General features: G+C 44.1%; 1 protein-coding gene across 1 annotated transcript; it reads left to right on the forward strand.

The window, feature by feature from the left end:
- Nucleotides 1–6,918: 6,918 nt before the first annotated feature.
- Nucleotides 6,919–20,281, forward strand: LOC137095002 (very-long-chain 3-oxoacyl-CoA reductase-like). The gene is made up of 11 exons (XM_067461134.1): nt 6,919–7,099; nt 8,572–8,618; nt 9,997–10,072; nt 10,400–10,510; nt 10,868–10,932; nt 15,593–15,637; nt 16,050–16,084; nt 18,098–18,179; nt 18,411–18,476; nt 19,528–19,677; nt 20,104–20,281. Exons 1-11 carry the CDS (start codon nt 6,925–6,927, stop codon nt 20,200–20,202), a joined length of 951 nt encoding a protein of 316 aa, XP_067317235.1. The 5' UTR covers nt 6,919–6,924; the 3' UTR covers nt 20,203–20,281.
- The last annotated feature ends 1,917 nt before the right edge of the window (nt 20,282–22,198 follow it).

Below are 22,198 nucleotides of genomic sequence, written 5' to 3' on the forward strand. Positions count from 1 at the left end.
GCTTATTGAGGCTGTGTTGCAATCCAGAGCAGGGAACGAGGCCCTAAGATAACTATCCACCACACTTGACTGTGAAAAACAATCATTTTTTATTGAAGAAAAATGGTTACAAAATAAAGGAAAAATGCAAGTCAAAAGCCACAGCAAAATCAGCAAACATGAATTTAAATGGACAAAACAAAACCCAAAGCCACACTGTAAAATACTGGAACCTGTTAGCAATCCACTAACCGTGCTTGATATCCTAGAAATCTTTCAAGACCATGGCCAGGGAAACCGGGAGAACTGCCAAGGTCTTCATCAATCTGAAACGATGCCTGAACTGAGAAAGTCAGCCCGGCAGAAGGCACTTAAAGCCGAAGAATTGGTTCCGTGAACCGCCCCTCTGCTTTGAAGCCATTGTTTGTATTTCTTTTAATCGGGAAGACCTTCGCAAGCTGAGTGATTTACTTCTGTCTTGCCAAATCTGGCCCCTTCTGTTCTCATTAAAGTTACCAGGTGCAGAAGGGAGTGAAAGGTCATGGCTTCCCTCTGAAACATTCTCATGAACACTGGTACTTTCATTTTCCAAATCTACAGAAGTTCCTTCCTCACTAATTTCAGGAACATTGGCATTTTCCAAACCTACAGAAGTTTCTTCCTCACTAATTTCAGGAGCATTGGCATCAAGAGGTACATTTCCATTAGCATCAGTAAACATATTTTCGTTAGCGTCAGGAGGAACAAACAGAGAATCAGGTTCAAGTTCAAACTCAGGCTGAACCCCAAAAGGCTGGGGATCGGCCTTCCAGAGAAGCCACTTTATTGTCCTGAGATGGGTCTGTGATAAGCATTGATGGCTTAATCCAGGTTTTCCTCTTACAATCAGATAGGGCACAAAGGGGGAACTTTTGCGGATGTTCTTAGTGGGAAGATTTGAAAGAAAAACGGCTTGGAGGGAAAGAGGACTTTCCTAAGGTCGTATTCCCCCCATTGTTATATGATTAAAAAGTCTGCCAAACGGAAATCCTAATGGTGGCCCAACTCCAAAGTCAAAAGGATTTCCTTTATTATTGTCCATGCAAAGAATGTCCAAAGAGAAGGGTCTTTTCATGATCCAGAGGCAGGGCAGCTTCCTTGTAGATTTCCCCCAAGGAGAGGAGAAGGGGGCAAAAGGGTCAGGGCAAGGTCAAATACATGAAGGGAAATATAGAAATACAGGAGAAAATAGGAAAATAAAGAAATCATAATACAGAGAGTAAACCCAACTACCTCCCCCAGTATCCATAGTTCATATTATTCATAGGAAGGTCCATAAAGGGAAATCTATCCACGAGGGGGAAAGAGAGTCCCTTGTTTGTGAGATGGGGGACCATCAGGAGCCCAGGTGTGTCTCAGGTGGGAAAAGTCAAATACTTTTGTGGCATGATTTTCAGTGATAAATTGGTTACCTTCTGCTGTAAACATATGTCTGCATTGTTTGTTTTTGATAAGGCCAGTTGGCTAATCAATAAAAATTGTTGTTGTTGTTGTAAACATATGAAAATAGAGCATAACGCCTTGATTAAATGATACACACCAAACTGACCAAGGCTTAACCCTTATTATCCAGCCTGGCGTCCTTGTCCTTAGCAAAACTATAAGTTACTATCTCTTATGGGGGGGGGGGGGATATAAATAAAGTTTATTATTATTTTACTGACACAAAAGCACCGTATGTCACAGCAAATGAGATCTAGAAATCACAAGTCGGACAATTCCCAAGCGTCTAGGACTGTGTGATGTATTTCTGAATGATGCGATCTTTCCTCCCTCCCTCCCTTCCCTCTTTCACTTTTTTATTTCCTTCTCTCCTTCCTTCCTTCTTTCTTTCCTTCTCTCCTTCCCTCCTTCTTTCCCACTTTCTCTCCTTCCTTCTCTCTTTCTTTCCATCTTTCTCTCCTTCCCTCCTTCTTTCCCTCTTTCTGTCCCACTTTCTCTCCTTCCTTCCTTCCTTCCTTCCTTCCTTCCTTCCTTCCTTCCTTCCTTCCTTCTCTACCCTTCTTTATTTCCTTCCTTCTCTCCTTCCCTCCTTTTTCCCTCTTTCTGTCCCACCTTCTCTCCTTCCTTCTCTATCTTTCTTTCTTTCCTTCTTTCTCTCCTTCCCTCCTTCTTTCCCTCTTTCTCTCCCACCTTCTCTCCTTCCTTCTCTACCCTTCTTTCTTTCCTTCCTTCTCTCCTTCCCTCCCTTTTCCCTCTTTCTCTCCCACCTTCTCTACCCTTCCTTCCTTCTCTACCCTTCTTTATTTCCTTCCTTCTCTCCTTCCCTCCTTTTTCCCTCTTTCTCTCCCACCTTCTCTCCTTCCTTCTCTATCTTTCTTTCTTTCCTTCTCTCTCTCTTTCCCTCCTTCTTTCCCTCTTTCTATCCCACCTTCTCTCCTTCCTTCCTTCTCTACCCTTCTTTCCTTCCTTCCTTCTCTCCTTCCCTCCTTTTTCCCTCTTTCTCTCCCACCTTCTCTCCTTCCTTCCTTCTCTACACTTTCTTTCTTTCTCTCCTTCCCTCATTCTTTCCCTATTTCTCCCCCTCCTTCTCTCCTTCTTTCTCTATCTTTCTTTCTTTCCTTCCTCCTCTCCTTCCCTGCTTCTTTCCCTATTTCTCTCCCTCCTTCTCTCCTTCCTTCCTTCTCTACCCTTCTTTATTTCCTTCCTTCCCTCCTTTTTCCCTCTTTCTGTCCCACTTTCTCTCCTTCCTTCTCTATCTTTCCTTCTTTCCTTCTTTCCTTCTTTCTCTCCTTCCCTCCTTCTTTCCCTCTTTCTATCCCACCTTCTCTCCTTCCTTCCTTCCTTCTCTACCCTTCTTTATTTCCTTCCTTCTCTCCTTCCCTCCTTTTTCCCTCTTTCTATCCCACCTTCTCTCCTTCCTTCCTTCTCTACCCTTCTTTCCTCCCTTCCTTCTCTCCTTCCCTCCTTTTTCCCTCTTTCTCTCCCACCTTCTCTCCTTCCTTCCTTCTCTACCCTTCTTTATTTCCTTCCTTCTCTCCTTCCCTCCTTTTTCCCTCTTTCTGTCCCACCTTCTCTCCTTCCTTCTCTATTTTTCTTTCTTTCTTTCTTTCTCTCCTTCCCTCCTTTCCCTCTTTCTATCCCACCTTCTCTCCTTCCTTCCTTCTCTACCCTTCTTTCCTTCCTTCCTTCTCTCCTTCCCTCTTTCTCTCCCTCTTTCTCTCCCACCTTCTCTCCTTCCTTCCTTCTCTACCCTTCTTTCTTTCTTTCTCTCCTTCCCTCCTTCTTTCCCTATTTCTCCCCCTCCTTCTCTCCTTCCTTCCTTCTCTACCCTTCTTTATTTCTTTCTCTCCTTCCCTCCTTCTTTCCCTAATTCTCCCCCTCCTTCTCTCCTTCTTTCTCTACCCTTCTTTATTTCCTTCCTTCTCTCCCCTCCTTTTTCCCTCTTTCTGTCCCACCAAGTCAGGTGGCCTTTTGCAGTTGACAGGTCGTGATTTTGTCAATGTGTATTGTTTCCAAATGCCAGCTGAGATATTTCGGCATGGCACCCAGTGGGTGGCTTTGCTGTGCTAGCTGTCAGCTCTGGTTTGGAGTGCAGTTTTCTTGTACTGACTCTTTGTCTGCTGTGGTTTGAGAAGTTTCTAATTATTGACTTCTTTCAAAGCAGGTTCTTGGCTTTCCTTGACATCTTCTGCCAGGGTGTGTTGTTCTTCTTCGACTGCTTGTTGACTTGCAAAAGTCCTCTGCCACCAGACGTTCTAGACAGATAGAGCAGGTCAACATCAAAGCGAGGAGGTCATGAACTATGAATAGTCATGAGTTTTCTTGATTTTCTCTCCAAATTGTCTTCAGCTGAGATCTTTTAGCATGGCACCCAGTTTGCTGATGAACACTGGGTGCCAGGAAAGAGGTTGGAAGAAGAGAAGGAAGGGAGAAAGAAAAGAGAGGGAGAGAGAAAGGGGAATGAAAGGAAAAGAGACGGAATGAATGAATGAAAGAATGAAGGTAGAAAGGAAAGAAAGGGAGAGGAAGAAAGGGAATGAAAAGAAAGGGGAAGGAAGGAAGGAAGGAAGGAAGGAAGGAAGGAGAGAGAGAGAGAGAGAGAGAAAAGGGAATGAAAGGAAAGAATGAAGGGAGAAAGGAAAGAGAGAGAAAGAAGGGGAATGAAAGGAAAAGAGAATGAATGAATGAATGAATGAATGAATGAAGGTAGGTAGGTAGAAAGGCAAGAAAAAGAGAGGAAGAAAGGGAATGAAAAGAAAGGGGAAGGAAGGGAAAAAAAGAGAGAGAGAGAGAGAGAAAGGGAAATGAAAGGAAAGAATGAAGGGAGAAAGGAAAGAGAGAAAGAAGGGGAATGAAAGAAAAGAGGAAGGAAGGAAGAAGAAAAGGAAGGGAGAAAGGAAAGAGAGAAAGAGAGAGAGTAGGGGGAATGAAAGGAAAAGATAATGAATGAATGAATGAATGAAGGTAGGTAGAAAGGCAAGAAAAAGAGAGGAAGAAAGGGAATGAAAAGAAAGGGGAAGGAAGAAAGGGGAAGGAAGAAAGGGGAAGGAAGGAAGGAAGGAGAGAGAGGGGGAATGAAAGGAAAGAACGAAGGGAGAAAGGAAAGAGAGAGAAAGAAGGGGAATGAAAGAAAAGAGGAAGGAAGGAAGAAGAAAAGGAAGGGAGAAAGGAAAGAGAGAGAGAGAGAGAGTAGGGGGAATGAAAGGAAAAGATAATGAATGAATGAATGAATGAAGGTAGGTAGAAAGGCAAGAAAAAGAGAGGAAGAAAGGGAATGAAAAGAAAGGGGAAGGAAGGAAGGAAGGAAGGAAGGAAGAAAGGAGAGAGAGGGGGAATGAAAGGAAAGAACAAAGGGAGAAAGGAAAGATAGAGAAAGAAGGGGAATGAAAGAAAAGAGGAAGGAAGGAAGAAGAAAAGGAAGGGAGAAAGGAAAGGGAGAGGGGGGAGAATGAAAGGAAAAGAGAAGGAAGGAAGGAAGGAAGGAAAGAAAGAGAGAGGAAGAAAGGGAATGAAAAGAAAGGGGAAGGAAGGAAGGAAAGAGAGAGAGAGGGGAATGAAAGGAAAGAATGAAGGGAGAAAGGAAAGAGAGAAAGAAGGGGAATGAAAGAAAAGAGGAAGGAAGGAAGAAGAAAAGGAAGGGAGAAAGAAAAGAGAGAGAAGGGGGAATGAAAGGAAAAGAGAATGAATGAATGAAAGAAGGAAGGAAGAATGGAAAGAAAGGGGGAGAGAGAGAGAGAAAGGGAAATGAAAGGAAAAGGAAGGAATGAAAGAAGGAAGGAAGGAAGGAAGAATGGAAAGAAAGAGAGAGGGGGAATGAAAGGAAAGGGGAAGGAAGGAAGGAAGGAAGGAAGAAGGAAAGAAGAGAAGGAAGGGAGAAAGGAAAGAAAGAGAGAAAGAAGGAGAGAAAGGGAGAGAGAGGGGGGGATGAAAGGAAAGGAGGAGGAAGGGAGGAAGGAAGAAGAGAAGGCAGGCAGATAGGAAAAAAGAAAAGAGAGAGAGAGAGAAAGGGAAAGGAAAGGAGAAGGAAGGAATGAAAGAAGGAAGGAAGGAAGAATGGAAAGAAAGAGAGGGGGAATGAAAGGAAAGGGGAAGGAAGGAAGGAAGAAGTGAAGGGAGAAAGGAAAGAAAGAGAGAGAGGGGGAGGGAGGGAGAGAAAGAGAGAGAAAAGGAAACGAAAGGAGAAGGAAGTAATGAATGAAAGAAGGAAGGAAAATGGAAAGAAAGAGAGAAGGGGAAATGAAAGAAAAGGGGAAGAAGGAAGGAAGGAAGGAAGGAAGGAAGGAAGGAAGGAAGGAAGGAAGGAAGGAAGAAGAGAAGGAAGGGAGAAAGGAAAGAAAGAGAGAAAGAGGGAGAGAGAGAGAAAAAGGGAAATGAAAGGAAAGGAGAAGGAGAAGGAAGGGATGAAAGAAGGAAGGAAGGAAGAATGGAAAGAAAGAGAGAGGGGGGATGAAAGGAAAGGAGAAGGAAGGAAGGAAAGAAAGAAGGAAGAAGAGAAGGAAGGGAGAAAGGAAAGAAAGAGAGAGAGAGGGAGAAAGGGAGAAAAAAAAGAGAGAAAGGGGAATGAAAGGAAAGGAGGAGGAAGGAAGGAAGAAGAGAAGGAAGGCAGATAGGAAAAATGAGAAAAAGAGAGAGAGAAAGGGAAAGGAAAGGAGGAGGAACGATGGAAGAAGAAAGAAAGAGAAAGGGAAAGAAAGAAAGAAAAGAAGACAGGCAAGGAAGGAGAGAAAGAAGAAAGGGGGAAAGGTGTGTGGGTAGGAAGGAGTGAGTGGTCCTCAGAAACTGATCAAGAGCAATGTATTTATGCTAGTCACCGGCACTCGGAGGCTAGTCAAGGGATCAAAAGGGGATAGAAACGCATATCATAGCCATTGGGGTGCAGTGTGCTTTCTGGGTTGCATGGCCAATGTGTTTGAGCAGCAGCATTTTCTCCTGACATTTCGCCTGCACCTGTGGCTACTGGCATCCTCAGAGGACCTTATTATTATTATTATTATTATTATTATTATTATTATTATGGAGTATTTTGGTTCTTTGAAGCATGTGTGCCTTGGAGCCAGAAGGGTGGCACAAGGTTTGCCAGTGGGAGCATCCTCCAAGCCATCCTTGCGCATTCGCCCTGGTGCAGGCCATTGGCACATAGAGTTTTCATTCTCCGAGACGATGTACATCTAGGCCGACATAGGTCTTCCACAATCTGAAATCATCTAGTCATCATCCCGAGCATTGACTCACCCCGCAGGGAGCAAAAGTTTGGATGTGCTGAAAGCAAAGGTGTTGCCGGACAATGTGGGAGTGTTCTGGCACTTGGAAGCGCACGTGCCTTGGAGCCAGAAAGAGGTGTGAACTGTCTTCAGGTAGGTCTGGATATAAAAGGATCTGTATTCGGCATGAATTAATTTCTCCGTACCTGTCGTGCACATCAGTGGTGACGGGTGGCGCAAGGAGAGCATGGGAAAGGTGGCAATGGCTCCCCAAGGTGAAATGACTTCCCTGGACCTCTCCTTCTGCCTCCTTGGAGGTGCCGTTGCCTTTTGGATGCTCCTGAGAGCCTCCTGGTTCCTTTGGTTCAAGATCCGGGTCCACATTCTCTCCGAGTATTGGAAAGCGGTGGACTTCTCCCATTACGGCACCTGGGCAGGTGAGTGCAAACACGCTCCATAGACTCCCCAAGGGTGCATCTATTCTGCACTGTATCATGCGTTCGGCACCATTTTCACTACCGAGACTCAATGCTAAGGAGATCCAGGGAGTTGTAGTTTGGTGAGGTATCAGCAGCACATTTTTTGGGGGGGTATGGAAGGCTCAAGATCAACTCCCAGGAATTCCATAGCATATGATGAGACGTCCAGTACTGTGATTCTAACTCAATGCTAGGCCATCCTGGGAGTTGTATTTTGGTGACTCACTTGCACTCTAAGGCCCCTGGGGAACTTTTTATTCGGCCAATTTTGTGTCTGTTTCGAGTAGTCAGAGGGTTGTTGAACCCCACCTTGAGTGGGTCCCCTGACGACTCGGCAGCGCACTGTGAAGCCTTTGCTCAGTACTTTGCAGACAAAGTCGCTTTGATCCGTTCGGGCTTTGGCACCACATTAACGGCAGTCTCCGAGGATGTAACACAAGCATCTGCTTGTCCAGTTTTGTTGGATTCATTTCAATCTGTTCAACTCGATGAGGTCATCAGGGTTCTTGGGGAGGTGAGGCCCACCACATGCATCCTAGACCCCTGCCCTTCCTGGCTGGTAAAAGAAGCCAGAGGGGGTTTGGCAGAGTGGGTAGAGGTGGTGGTTAATGCCTCCCTTCGGGAAGGCAACATTCCAGCCAGCTTAAAACAAGCTCAGTTCTTGTGGGTTTTTTTGGGTTATATGGCCATGTTCTAGAGGCATTTCTCCTGACGTTTCGCCTGCATCTATGGCAAGCATCCTCAGAGGTAGTGAGTTCTGTTGGAATTAGGACCATGGGTTTATATATCTGTGGAATGACCGGGGTGGGGCAAAGGGCTTTTGTAAGTTGGGCTAGGTGTGGATCTTTCAACTGACCACCTTGATTAGCATACAATGGGCTGACTGTGCCTGGAGCAAACTCTTCTTGAAAGGTGATTAGATGTCCCTGCCTGTTTTTCTCTTTGCTGTTTTGCTGTTGCAATTTTAGAATTTTTTAATACGGGTAGCCAGATTTTGTTCATTTTCATGGTTTCTTCCTTTCTGTTGAAATTGTCCACATGCTTGTGTATTTCAATGGCTTCTCTGTGTAGTCTGACATGGTGGTTGTGTGAGTGGTCCAGCATTTCTGTGTTCTCAAATAATATGCCATGTCCAGGTTGGTTCCTCAGGTGCTCTGCTATGGCTGACTTCTCTGGTTGGAGCAGTCTGCAGTGCCTTTCATGTTCCTTGATTCATGTTTGGGCAATGCTGCGTTTGGTGTCTCCAAAATTATTAGCTCCACTCATTCATTCTTCCATTCATTCCCACACATTATGAAATCCACGTTTATCAAATCTGCAATGATATTTTCATGACAAAACTTGGGAGGAATCTCTGGATATTAAAATGAGGATTTGAAAGTTTGCATCAATGCATAAACTCTGACCTGTCCCTTTTCTTGTTTTTGCAGTGGTCACCGGTGCAACATCCGGCATCGGAAAAGCTTATGCCCATGAGGTGAGTGGCAGCTTTGAGTCAAGAGAGAAAAAGGGAGATCCAAATATGGGATTCTTGGTCTGCTTGCCTATGTATATTCGGAAAATTTGCTTTTTGAAGCGATTTCAAAGTGTTTTAAGGAAACCGGAAGTCTCTTTGCCCTTCCGAAGCTTTTCTTTTGCACATTGTGTTCTACATTTTCAATGGTATTTGTGGCACAAGTTCCAATGGATCATCTGAGCAACGGTGTTGTGCCTCTGCTTGTAGTCTATCCGTGATCTTCTTGCAGCAGTGGAGGATGTGATCTATTGTTTCATCTGCTTCCTTGCAGAGTCTGCATTTGGGATCTGTCATTGACTTTTCAATCCTGGCTTGGATGGCCTTGGTTCGAATGGCTTGTTCTTGGGTTGCCAGAATCAGGCCCTCCTTTGTCTCCTTTTTCAGAGTCCCATTTGTGAGCCACAGACATGTTTTTTCTTTGTCCATTTGGCTCTTAATTTTCCCCAGGAACTGTCCATGGAGAGAGAGCCTTCTTTTGCCAGTTTCCTCTTCTGCTCTGGATTGTGTTTTTATGGCATTCCCTCTTTGTCTTTTGCACTTGAAGCAGTTTTCTACTCTTGTTGGTCAAGTCAATGTTGGTTCTTGACTGCCTTTCCCATCATCTGCCAGTCCATGTTTCTCTTCTTCTTCTACCGTGTGTTTCCCTTGCAGAATCCCTCTTCTCTCTGCCTCCTGATTTTCTGGGCTGGTCAAGTCTGTCAACATCACTATGTGGGTGTCATGAGTAGTGGATTGTCATCAGTTGTCTTGTTTTTCTGTCCAGATCCTCCATCTCTGCTTGTGTCCAGTTCACAATCCCAGCTGTGTATCTAATGATGGGGTTGAGAGCCTGGATAGTATTTCCGCCATTTAATTTGCTCTTCAAAAACTTTCTGACTCTTTGGATATATTCTTTGCTGACCACATTTTTCACTAGACCATGATTGATATTGTCCAATTGTAGTATGCCCAGGTATTTGTAGGCTTCAGGCTGATTGCACTTTATGGTTTGTCCGTTTGGCATCTCTATGCCCTCGCTTTGGGTAATTTTCCCTTTCTTTAATGCCGCTGTGGCACATTTGTTGAGGCCAAACTCCATACTGATGTCAATGCTGAAGATTCTGACTGTGTTGGTTAGTGACTCGATTTCAGTTTCCGATTTTCCATAAAGCTTTAGATCATCCATGTACAGCAAGTGAGAGATTTTTGGTGAAATAATAATTATTATAATTATAATTATTATTATATACCAGTGCAAATATTGGACTCTCTCTCAAGAGCAAAGTACATAAGAGCAAAGCATTGTTTCTGCAGTGTGGATGCAGCCATGACTTTTCCAACTCTGTTTTCCCCTTTCCAGCTTGCCAAGAAAGGTCTCGATGTCATCCTGGTCAGCCGCTCCATGGAAAAGCTGAAGCAAGTGGCTGCTGAAATTGGTGAGACAAGGATTGACATATTGACTTGATCGTTAACATTGGCTCTGCAAATCATTTCAGTGTTTTAATATTCTCAATATTGCATTTGCAAAAAGAAGTACCACTGAAAAACAGGTGGAACAAGCAGACGTTGGAAACAGCTTTCAGGATGCATTCTGTACATTTTTAGTTGGCTGCAAAAAGTCATTGCTCTAGTCTACAGTGTAGATGCATTTGATAACTGGGATACTTTTCACTGGATTTGGGTTTGTTCCATTTGACACTTTTGGCTCCTTTTTGAAATGGGGAAACTGAGGCACGCCCATCTCCCCCCCCCCTTTTCCGCAGAGCAACTCTATGGCCGGAGCACCAAAGTGATTCAGGCGGAATTCACCGGAGGCTCAGAAATCTACGAATCCATCCACAAAGCTCTGGAAGGCTTGGAGATTGGCGTTTTGGGTAAATTATGCCTCCATCTTTTCCTTTTGAGAGCCGGGATTCCCATTTCTTGATTCCCAACTAGAATGGATCCTTTGAAAGAGAGTCAAGGACAATTGCTTGGTTTCGATGGCTCTCCCATGGCAATTAAGGTGGTGCCAAACCACATTCATTCTATATCAGGCATGGGCAAACTACAATCCTCCAGGTGTTTTGGATTTCAACTTCCACAATTCTGGCTGTTAGGAATTGTGGGAGTTGAAGTCTTAAACACCTTGAGGACCCAAGTTTGCCTATGTGTGTTCTAAGTGTATTTCCATCGCAAATCTCGCCAAGTTCTTTACCAATGCGAGTGTGTACCTTTTGGTCTTTCTCCAGTGAACAACGTTGGCATGACCCAGGTGGTGCCGTTAGAGTTCCTGCAGACCCCCGACATCGAGAAGGTGACTACTATGTTTTCCATCAAGTGTTATGATCTAGGCTTCAGATTTGAGCACCATGTAGCATTTGTGCCAACATTTTGCTACTGAAGAGTTGCAGAATAGGTTCAATTAGCTGAGCTGCTATGGCATGTTGGTCTAAAGACCATTTATATCTCAGAAGTCTCTGCCAAAAACCATAACTTTAGTCTTGGAGAAATTGATTGACAGATATTCCTCTCAGTAGTCAGTACTGAAAACCTTCAGAAAGTTTTTAAGATCCAACCGAGAGAGGGAGAAAAGCACTATATCATCTGCGTACAACAGGATGAAAACCTTTTTGCTCCTGATTACTGTTAGCGTGTAGCTCAGGATAATGGACTCTGGAGTCTCCGGTAAAAGCAGGTTTTCAGCTTTACTTAAGCAGCTCAAAATAGACAACATACACCATCAGCGGACAGACATGGAAGGAAGTTTATCTCTGGCACTCCCTAATCTTTCACTGAGCAAGAACTCAAGGTCACATTCTCACAGCTTGTTACTTTGCTGTTTAACCCTTCTGTGTCAAACTACATCCTGGCAATACAATTCTATTACAATCACAATCCTATCACATAAAATTACATTTAAACACACATCATATATGAATTGCACACGGACAATTCCCCCTCTTTAAATGTAATTTCCTGTCCTTACTATATACACATTATCTTAACCACAATAACAACTTAACTTCTATAAGTAACATTCATTTCTTCTCTACACTACTTATAACTTTATTTATCAAACTACTATACACAAACACTCACATCTTTTGCAAAGCACATCTTCAAAATATCACTTTTACATTCTTTGAACAACACAGTTATCATCATCAGTATAGTCTTTTCCTACTGGAACTCTGTGGAATTTACCTGGCTTGGGCAAATAAGGAATGAGTATATATTTTGTTTCTTCTCTCTTCCCTGCACTTACTTGTTCCAACTGAACTTCTTTGTCCTCCTGCTTTACCTGTCTGTCGGTTCTGACTTGTGTTTTTGCTGTTTTACTCTTGGGTGAACTTTTACTAGGCGTTAAACTCTCTGTTTTCACTGATTGCTGTTGCTTCACTTCATCACAAGATGTCACCCTTCTTTCTTCACTTACAGATCTCTCACTAGCTTTTGGAAAGCCGTACAAAAACTCTGTGTTTGAATGAATTTGGTTCCAATCCCTAGGTCTTTCAAGATAGGCAATTTTCGCTAACTTTATAGTCTTGGGCATATCCAAAAAATTGTAAAACCTTTTGTTATAACCAATAAATGTCATTTCCCTGTGTCTCTGTTGTTTTTAGTTCTCTCACTTGCAGGTATCAACACATTAGTTTTTTGACTGAATATTTAAATTGACCAATCTCCATCCAATCAATACCCTTAGATCTCAAGAATTACTTAATTTCATCACTGCAAATTTCTGCTCCTTTATCAATTATAAGTGTGCCCAATTTCTTATCATAAACATTTTCAATCAAGTTTAGCCAATTAGACAATTTCTCAGTTGCTTCAGATACATCTTTTAGGAAATACACATGACCAAATCTGCTTAACCTTTCAACAATCAACATTACATATATTGATCCACCACAACTCTCATCAAAAGGACCCTCTATATGCACATGTGCTTTCTCAAACAAGTTGTTTACCTTAATTTTTGATCTTTTGTAGAACTTGATAGGTACCTTTTTCACTTCCTGGCAAATTGCACAATCCAAGTCATAGTAACACGACTCCATCTTATACTCTGGACATAGATTAAGCGTTTTCTTTAAAATTTCCATGTTTGCATGCCCCATAACACGATGAAACAAACGTACACAACGATCATGTTGTATCTGGCTGCCTACACACAAGATCTCAACGTTTTCCTCTCCAACATTATTTACTTTGTTGAACATTTCATACATTTTGTTTCGTTTCACCCCTTTTCCAACTAACTTTCCTTCCTTGTCATGTATGTAACAATAAATGCCCTTAAAAGAAACTTTATACTGGTGATCAGTCAATGTGGCTACACTAAGCAGACTGGATTTCATCTGTGGAACAAACAAAACTTTTTCCCAATACACTCTCAGACAAGGAATATATCAAGTCCCAAATTGAGAAAACATTTGTAAAGATCCATCTGCCAGAGTTACTGTAGCTCCTTCCGTAGACTCCACATTCCTCAGGCTGGAGAGATTGTTGGTGATGTGATGAGCAGCACCGGAATCAGGTACCCATTTATCACTCCGGACACTGTCTACATCTCCAGCCACCAGCATCATCAATGTAACTGATCATCACTCTACCTCCAGCAAAGTCCGATATTCCACCACCACGGCATCCTCCTCTGCCGAAGCCCCCTCTGGCATGGCTACCTCTGGGTTGATTTCTCCTTGCTTGCAGTCTCTGGCCAAATGTCCTGGTTCGTTGCAGGCATAACATCTCCTTTCAGCCTTTGCTGCTCGCACGCTGGCAGGAACAGTCTCTGTTTGTGTTGACTCCCCCTCATTCCAGCAGCCTCCACGCTGTTCTCTCTCAAACAATCGTCTCTCTTCTTCCTCCAGGATTCTTGAACAGATTAAATCCAACATGAGGTCCTGGGCTCTCACCGCTTGTAGCGAAAACAACAAATGGTCCCATCCGTCATTCAGCGAAGACATCAAAATGTAACTGATTCTCGTTGCTGATCTTGACCTCTGGTTTGGCATTCCAAGAACAGCTCTTTCACCTTTTTCACATGCGATCTTACATCTCCACCTTCCTCCAGTTTGGCACAATACAATCTCTTAGTCCATATCATTTTGCCAAGTGTGCTCTCTCTCAAATGCACAGCGCGGAGAGCATCCCATGCTTCCTTGGCAGTTTGCAGACCTCGCACATGAACCAGTTGATCCGGCATCAAACAAAGGATCAGGCTCGCTAGCTCCTTCTGATTTTTCTCCGGGTCAACTTTTGTGCCTAAAATAGTCCTTTGCAAGCTATCTCTCGCAAGCAGATGCTGCATAAAGACAGACCATAGCTTATAATTATGGTCACTGAGTTTTTCAATCATCGGCATTGGATTAGAAGCAGCCATTCTCACCACAGGAGACCCTTGTGATCCGAGTTTAAGCCCAACCACTGATTCAGACCATCAGTGGCACCTGGCAGTTTCCCCTCTGGTTCTCAATTTTATGGCTTTACAGCTTCACACTTTCCGATCATCAATCTCTGGGTCCAGCACGCCCCGCTCACAACTCTGCTTACTCCCGGAATCAGTCTTTCTACGAAGACACTCACCAGCTCTTGGTGAAACAGGCTCCAGTCACCAGTCCAAACCACACAGCTTCGATCACAGCCTCCAACCTGGTCAGCAGCTCTGCAGGTCAGCAGGTCCAGGTTAACAAGCCCGGTCAGTGCGGGCCCATAACCAATTGTTAGCATGTAGCAGAGTATCGCAGAAGCTCAGAATAATGGACTCTGGAGTCTCTGGTAAAAGCAGGTTTTCAGCTTTACTTTGTTTGTTGTTCATTCATTCAGTCATCTCCGACTCTTCGTGACCTCATGGACCAGCCCACGCCAGAGCTCCCTGTCGGCCGTCACCACCCCCAGCTCCTTCAAGGTCAGTCCAGTCACTTCAAGGATGCCATCCATCCATCTTGCCCTTGGTCGGCCCCTCTTCCTTTTGCCTTCCACTTTCCCCAGCATCATTGTCTTCTCTAGGCTTTGCTGTCTCCTCATGATGTGGCCAAAGGACTTCAACTTTGTCTCTAGTCTCCTTCCCTCCAGTGAGCAGTCGGGCTTTATTTCCTGGAGGATGGACTGGTTGGATCTTCTCGCCGTCCAAGGCACTCTCAGCACTTTCCTCCAGCACCACAGCTCAAAAGCATCGATCTTCCTTCGCTCAGCCTTCCCTAAGGTCCAGCTCTCACATCCGTAGGTGACTACAGGGAAGACCATGGCTTGGACTAGGCAATGGATCTTGGTTGCCAGTCTGATGTCTCTACTCTTTACTATTTGATCGAGATTGGACCTTGCTCTCCTCCCAAGAAGGAAGCGTCTTCTGATTTCCTGGCCACAGTCTGCATCTGCACTCATCTTTGCACCTAGAAATACAAAGTCTGTCATGGGTCAGCTTTACTTAAGCAGCTCAAAATAGACAACATACACCATCAGCGGATAGATGTGAAGAACGCAAACCGAAAGAGATAGGAACTAATACAAACTGCAGCTGGAAGGAAGTTTATCTCGGGCACTCCCTAATCTTCCACAGAGCAAGAACTCAGGGTCACATTCTCACAGCTTGTTACTTTGCTGTTTAACCCTTCTGTGTCAAACTACATCCTGGCAATACAATTCTATTACAATCACAATCCTATCGCATAAAATTACATTTTAACACACGTCATACATGAATTACACACTGACAATTACTGGTGAAGGAAGGTCAATTTTAGCTAAACAAGGCACTAAATCATTCATATAGATGTTAAAAAGAGTGTGAGGTGGGGCAGAAAGCACCCCTGTTTTTCACCCTCTATTTAGCTGTTCCATAACAATGTTGGCAATGTGTTGTATGCCTCCAATAGCATAGTGTTGGGCTGGAGGACCCAGAAAGTGCCTGGAGAGGACATACTTGGGTGAATGAAACTAATACCAAACCCTATTCTTCCCTTTCCTTTTAGTACATTGACAACATGGTGAATTGCAACATCCTTTCGACCGTGAAGGTAGGTGGAATGCCACCAGGATTCTGTCTTTGCGTATAGAATCTATAAAATATCAGAATTCTTCCCATGTCTTTGTTCCACGGCTACAATTTTGCACTATCCCACTCCTTCGCCTTTTGTTTACAGTCCAGCCATGTTCTTCTGTCCCTTGTCGCCATAAGTTATTGTGCACTGTTTTAATTGCTATTTTGTATGCCATATGTTTTTATTTTATTGTACTTGTATTTTACGGTGCATTTTATGCTCTGCTTTACGCATTTTGTACCATTTGTAAGTCCCCTCGGGTTGATGGAGGCGGGTACGAGAATAAAGTTATTGTTATTGTTAAATGATCTGTGGGACGTCCTTTGTTGGATGTGGATTAACCAAAACTGCAGGTAATAGAGAACTCAATTGAGCTCTTTCTTCGCAGATGACAGAAGCCATCCTTCCTCAAATGGTTGCCAGGTAGGAGACAAAGACGGCCCTTCGTCTCAAGGGGGGAAGCTGTAGATGTTGTAGGACTGCAATACCCATTAGTCCTCTCCACTGAAGCCAGAGATTGTTAGCCGAGCTTTAGCATAGCTGCTTAATCATCCACAGCAATAGAATTTACCAATTTAGAGGCTGACAGTTCGAAGCCCAGGTTGGGGTGAGCACCTGACCTTCAGCTCAGCTTACTGTCCACCTAAGCAGTCTGAAAACAGCTGTGAGCGGAGCAGAGTGTGCCGTCACGCCTGGGGGCTATAGCTCTTAGTGAAAGAGGCATGGACGTGACATCTTTCCCCAGGGGATTGCTTCTTGCCCTCCTTTAGGAAACCGGAACTCCCAAAGACCAAAACACAACAGATAACTTGAAATGGTATTTATTGTTCACAATGAGTTATCTTTCTCAGGCATAAGCTTGATGTTTCAACAGGGACAAAGGAAATATACTTTACAATCTCTGAAGTCCAAGGATTTTACAGCTGAGAAGCTTTTCCTGTTTCCTCTTTCCTCAATGGCTGTGAATATCGGTATAAACACAACCCCAGTCCAATGGCCTATGTTGAAGGGACAAGACCTTCCTCTGGTGCCAAAAGAACCGGTTTGAAGGCACTTGGGTCTCCTCAATGTTGTCCAGGATGATCTGGACATAAAGCATGAGTCCCAAGGGTAAAAAACCTTAGAATTGGTGCTGAGAGGTAATTTAAGCAGGGGCTTTTAGAGCCAAGTCTCTTACTCATGTCCACCTGATAGAAACTCTGATAGCAGAATGAAAAAAGGGAAGCACTCCTCTCCTCCAGGAAGAGGTGGAGCCAAACAATTGAGCCAAGGAAGCAATTTAACTGGTGCAAACAACACTGATTGACAGCTATAAATAACCAATCTATCCAACTATACATAAGAAAGGTGAAAAGGCAGGATTAAGCATGATACAACAGTTTAAATCTTGCAACTAACAGTTCTACACACAGGTGGTGCCACTCGCGCCATCACACAGAGGCTGTGCAGTAAATCTCTGCTATTGATATAAGACTCTGCAAGGTTTGGTTTGGTTCAATAGCATGCTGTTGTATCTCAGGCTAAGATTCACCTTGCTATCTTTAACAAACCAGCCAAAGTTGTGAGGTAGAAAGTTTATTGTGAGGTTTTCCAAACAAAGCAGTTCATAAGCAGTGAGGAGATCAGTAGTACAAGGTAAAAATCCAATATAATCCCTTTTTGTCAAAGCAGGAGACTTGAAGCATAGAAGCAGAGTAAAGTCCAGGAAATAGCATGAGGTAACATGAAGCAGACTTTTCCCAAGCCCCACAGCCGAAGCCGAAGCAAGCCATTAGCAACGTTGGAACTAACACAGAGCCAGCTCCAAGGCAGGTTACTTATACGTTAAACATCAAAACATTGAACATCAAACAGGCAGCTAACAAGCAGTTTTCCCACCAACGGATGAGCTCAACACTTGGCCGCAATTTGTGAGCTCCGTCTCAACACCTGGGCAGCTTGACCTTGATTCCCACCAAATGTCTTATCAGCTACATTCCGTTCTTGTGAGAACAGCGGCTTGTCTCTAGCTACAGGCTGTGACTGAGAAAACTGAAAGCCCACATCTGCACTCTCATTTTCAGCATGCTGTTCTGCACTCTCATTCCCATCATGCTGTTGCTGTTGAACCACAACACATGCCCTGAGACACTCACTCCAGATCACAGCATAGGGGAGATATGGTAGAGGAACTATAAATCATGTACCTCCTCCCTGGTTTTTCAGATAGAGGTAAGGAATGTTGGGTGTTGCAGTCCAAGCAGGCCAACAAGGAAACATCAAGAGGCACCACGGGACAGTGACTGCATTGGGCTTGCGCTCTGGGTCACATTAAGGAGATGACATGTTTGTTTCCTGCCTTCGCAGCATTTTGGAGAGTCTATAGCTGGACTTGGACAGCTGTAGGGTGAACGGGACCTCTAACATCCCCCACACATACCATGTATCTCTTTGTAGGAAGAAGGGGATCATAATAAACATCTCATCTGGAAACGCCTGGAGACCTGTGCCCTGGACTGCAATGTACTGCGCCTGCAAGGTGAGACAAACACCAAGCAGGGCAGTTCAGCTTCTGCCCTGCAACTCGATTACTCTGCTTGAGAGACCCTGTTCCCATTTCTGATGTTTCCCAGCACCTCTGTGAAATTGAATGTGGGGTCGCTGCCCCAATGGCACAGTTGTGCAAGCTATTTGGGAGGGAAAATGCAATGTCAAAGATCCAATGGGACCGTTCAATGTCACACGACACTTTCCTTGCTTCCCCTTTCAGACTTCTGTGGATTTGTTCTCGCGGGCGTTAAAAATGGAATATAAGTCTAAAGGCATCATTGTACAGGTATATTGCAACTGAAAGCGCCTTTTAACTCCTTTCCCTCCCTCTACATTCTCTCCTCCTCCTCTTTCTTCTCCATCCTTCTTTTTTGTCTTCTTTTCTCTCTTTTCCTTCTCCTGATTTGCTTTCCTCCTCCTCTTCTGACTTTTTCCTTTTCCTTTTTCTACCACTGCTACCTCTTCCCCCCTTTTTTGCTCTGCCTCCTCCCCCTCCTTCTCTTTCTTCTTCTTGGTCCTCATCTTGTACCTTTTTCCGTCCTTTTCCTTCATCCCCCTTTTCTTCTTCTTTATCTTTGTTCTTTTCATCTCTTCCTTCCCTTTTTCCCTCTTCTTTATTATCTTCTACCTCCCTTCCCCTCCTCCTCCTCTCTTCTCCTCTCCTCCTCTTCCATCACCTTGCTTTCTTCTATTTGTTCTCTTCCTTCTTCTCTCCTCTTCCGTCATCTTATTTTTCTTCCTCCTCCTCCTCATCTTCTAATCTTTCTGCTCCCTCCTCCTCCTCATCTTCTAATCTTTCTGCTCCCTCCTCCTCTTCTTTCTTCATCTTCCTTTTCTTTATTCTCTTCCTTCTTTTCTCCTCTTTCTCTTTCTTCTTCCTCCTTCCTTTTCCTTTTCTCCTCTTCCTTCGTGTTTTTCTTCTCTTCGTTCTTTTCTTCTCTCTTCTTCTCGCGGGCATTAAACGTGGAATACAGGTCTGAAGTCATCATTGTACAGGTACGTTGCAACTGAAATCGCCTTTTAACGCCTTCTTGTTTTCCTCTACACTTTCTCCTCCTCCTTCTCCTCTTCCCTTTTCTTCTCTTCTTCTTTTCTCCTCTTCCATTGTCCTTTTTCTTCCCTTCATTCTCTTCTTCCTTCTCTTCTCTTCCTTCACCTTATTTTCCTTCATCTCTTTCTCCTCCTTCTCTCAAGCTCCAAGCTGTGTCTACCAGGCCCTTGCCTTCTCCCTCCCTCCATCCTTGGATCCGTCTTTGGAATATAATCTCTGGTCCATCCTGTTTCGAGAGAACGAACACACCTTTGTCCTTCTCTTGGGCTTCCCTTTCCCTCCACAGAGCGTCTTACCACTGTTTGTTGACACCAACATGAACAGGCTCCTCAACGTCCGGGCCGCAAAGATATCTCCCGAGGTCTATGCCCACAAAGCCTTGAACACCGTGGGCTTCACCAACAGAACCTCGGGGTGCCTCAGCCACAGCTTGCAGGTGAGTTGGGGGCAAGAGGCATTTCCTCACTCCAAAAACCCACCCCACTTTCCTGGCCAATGAAACCCTTTGGAAGCGTCCCAAGAAGTTGAGATTTGAGGTCAGTTTTCTGCCCATTCGCTCCAGAACACCAATAACTTCTCCCCAAACAAAGCTCTGCGTTGGGTCCTATTATAGGAAAAGAGCTCCCCTATCTTCAACAATAGGAAAAGTGGGTACAAAGTAGTTTTGGGTTGTGTTTTTTGCTGGGTGGAGAAGTCGAACTAAAATTAATATATGAGAGAAGGACCATGTCGTCTACATATACAGAAATAGTGTCAAGCAGTGTAGATGTGCCTTAAGGCACTCTTCGGGTGACCTTGCTCTGCCAAACTTTTCCAAAAGTGATATTACCTAACTTTCCTCTCTCTTTGGCTTTTGATTCAGAATTTCATGTTGGAATGGTTCTTCCCAAAGTCATTAGTGTACCACACATCCTATGGACGTTTCATCCATCGGGCTATGCTGAAGTCCCTTCTCAAATAATGTATTTTCACCTTCCTGATGGTTCTTGCGGAAAGGAGCCGGACCAGGACCAGGACCAGGACCGTGCAGAGCAATTGGTTGCTATGTTCCAAACCCTATCCTTGTAGCATTAAAATGATGGTTGCGTCACAATTTAATAAATCCCTCGTTATGCATTATGGGTGGAAATGTATTGTTTGCTGCTATAGTTCGATGTAGTTCCCCCCCTTTTAAATATCCAAATTCTGCTTCTGTTGCCCCTGAATAGCTTTTGGAGATTCCTGACACTGGCTGCAATGTTTTAGTCTCACCTTTGGACAGATTCGCTGAATTTAAAAATCACAGAAATTCTGTCAAGACCCAGGCGGACTAGCGAGGCAAAACAGCAGTTAAAGAGTTAACAGAAGGTCTTTAATGTCAATTAACACATGAAAAAGGACTCTTAAAAGCAGAGCAATAAACACAAAAGAGCTTGCAGCCAGCAGGAATGTAAATAAACAAAGGTCCAAGCAGTCAGCGCTGCGAAAAGGAAAGCAAGAATAACACAGGCAAAAAGCTTGAAGTCAGCATCAAAACACAGTCAATTCCGAAGTCCAAACAAATCATTGAGCAGTATTCAGCATCAGGAGCGGTCCAACGAAGTCACAGGGGATAAACAGGAGCGTAGAGTGGTCAAGGCAGTCCAAGGGTCAGGGCAGGAGATAAGACTCACGATTCCAATTCCGGCAAGGTGGTCAGCACAGTCAGGAAGCCACGAAGCTGTAAGCAGGAACTCAAGGCAAGAGTTTAGGAACAAGGCACACGGAAACACGACACTTTGAACTCTGCAACTAGACTGCTCTCAAGCTACTCCTTAAATCTCATCAGAGTCACTGGATTCACCTCCAGGTGCATCCATTTCCACAGGTGAATCACGACTTCTCCATTGCTGCCATTCTGCACTTTGGACTGCATCCTGCGAAGCAGTATCTGAAACCCAAGTGTATGTGAAACCATGGAACTCATCGCTGGAAGTTGGAGCATTAACCACATCTAACACTTCTTGGACCCTGGTCCAATCCAGCTCTTCATCCTCACTGTCAAACTCCCTGCAATCTGCTACATCTTTAAGCCGTTTGGAAATAGATTCCCCATCACTGTCTGAGCAGCGTGCTACTCGCTTTACACCACGGTAATCCTCCACCTCCATTTCCTCACGAGTAAACCCCTCAAAGTCTTCCTCATCCGTAGGCTCTAAGAACAATTCCCTAATGCGCTTCAGCTGTTGCTGAGCGTCTTCTTCTTCCAAGCCTCGTTTCCTCCTACTATCACTAGTAGCTACATGAGGCACACGCTGAGTTACAACAAATTAGGTAGCTGTGGTTTCCAAAGGGCAAGGCTGCACTTGAATACACTATCCAATTTGTATGACAGTAATGTAATACATAACATAGGATCAGATGGCGAGGAAAGAGGCCTGAATATGGAGGAAGCAACACCAGCAGTTTGCGCTATGTAGATGACATCCTGCTAGTCATAAAAAATAGCAAACACTTGGAAGGAAGGAAGGAAGGAAGGAAGGAAGGAAGGAAGGAAGGGAAGAAGGAAGGGAGAAAGCAAAGAAAGTGAGAAAGAAATGGGAATTAAAGGAAAGAGGAAGGAAGGGAGAAAGGAAAGAGAAAGGAAGGAAGGAAGGAAGGAAGGAAGGGAGGGAGGGAGGGAGGAAAGAAGGGTGAAAAGAAAGAGAGAGAGAAAGGGGAATTAAAGGAAAGGAGAATAAAGGAAGGGGAGAAGGAAGGGAGAAAGAAAAGAAAGAGTGAAAGAAATGGGAATTATAGGAAAAAGGAAGGAAGGGAGAAAGGAAAGAGAAAGGAAGGAAGGAAGGAAATGTGAAAGGAAAGAGAGAGAGAAAGGGGGAATTAAAGGAAAGGAGAATAAAGGAAGGGGAGAACGAAGGGAGAAAGAAAAGGAAGGAAGGGAGAAAGAAATGGGAATTAAAGGGAAAAGGAAGGAAGGGAGAAAGGAAAGGGAAAGGAAG

The sequence above is a fragment of the Anolis sagrei genome, chromosome X, assembly GCF_037176765.1.
Source record: "Anolis sagrei isolate rAnoSag1 chromosome X, rAnoSag1.mat, whole genome shotgun sequence".
NCBI lineage: Eukaryota > Metazoa > Chordata > Lepidosauria > Squamata > Dactyloidae > Anolis > Anolis sagrei.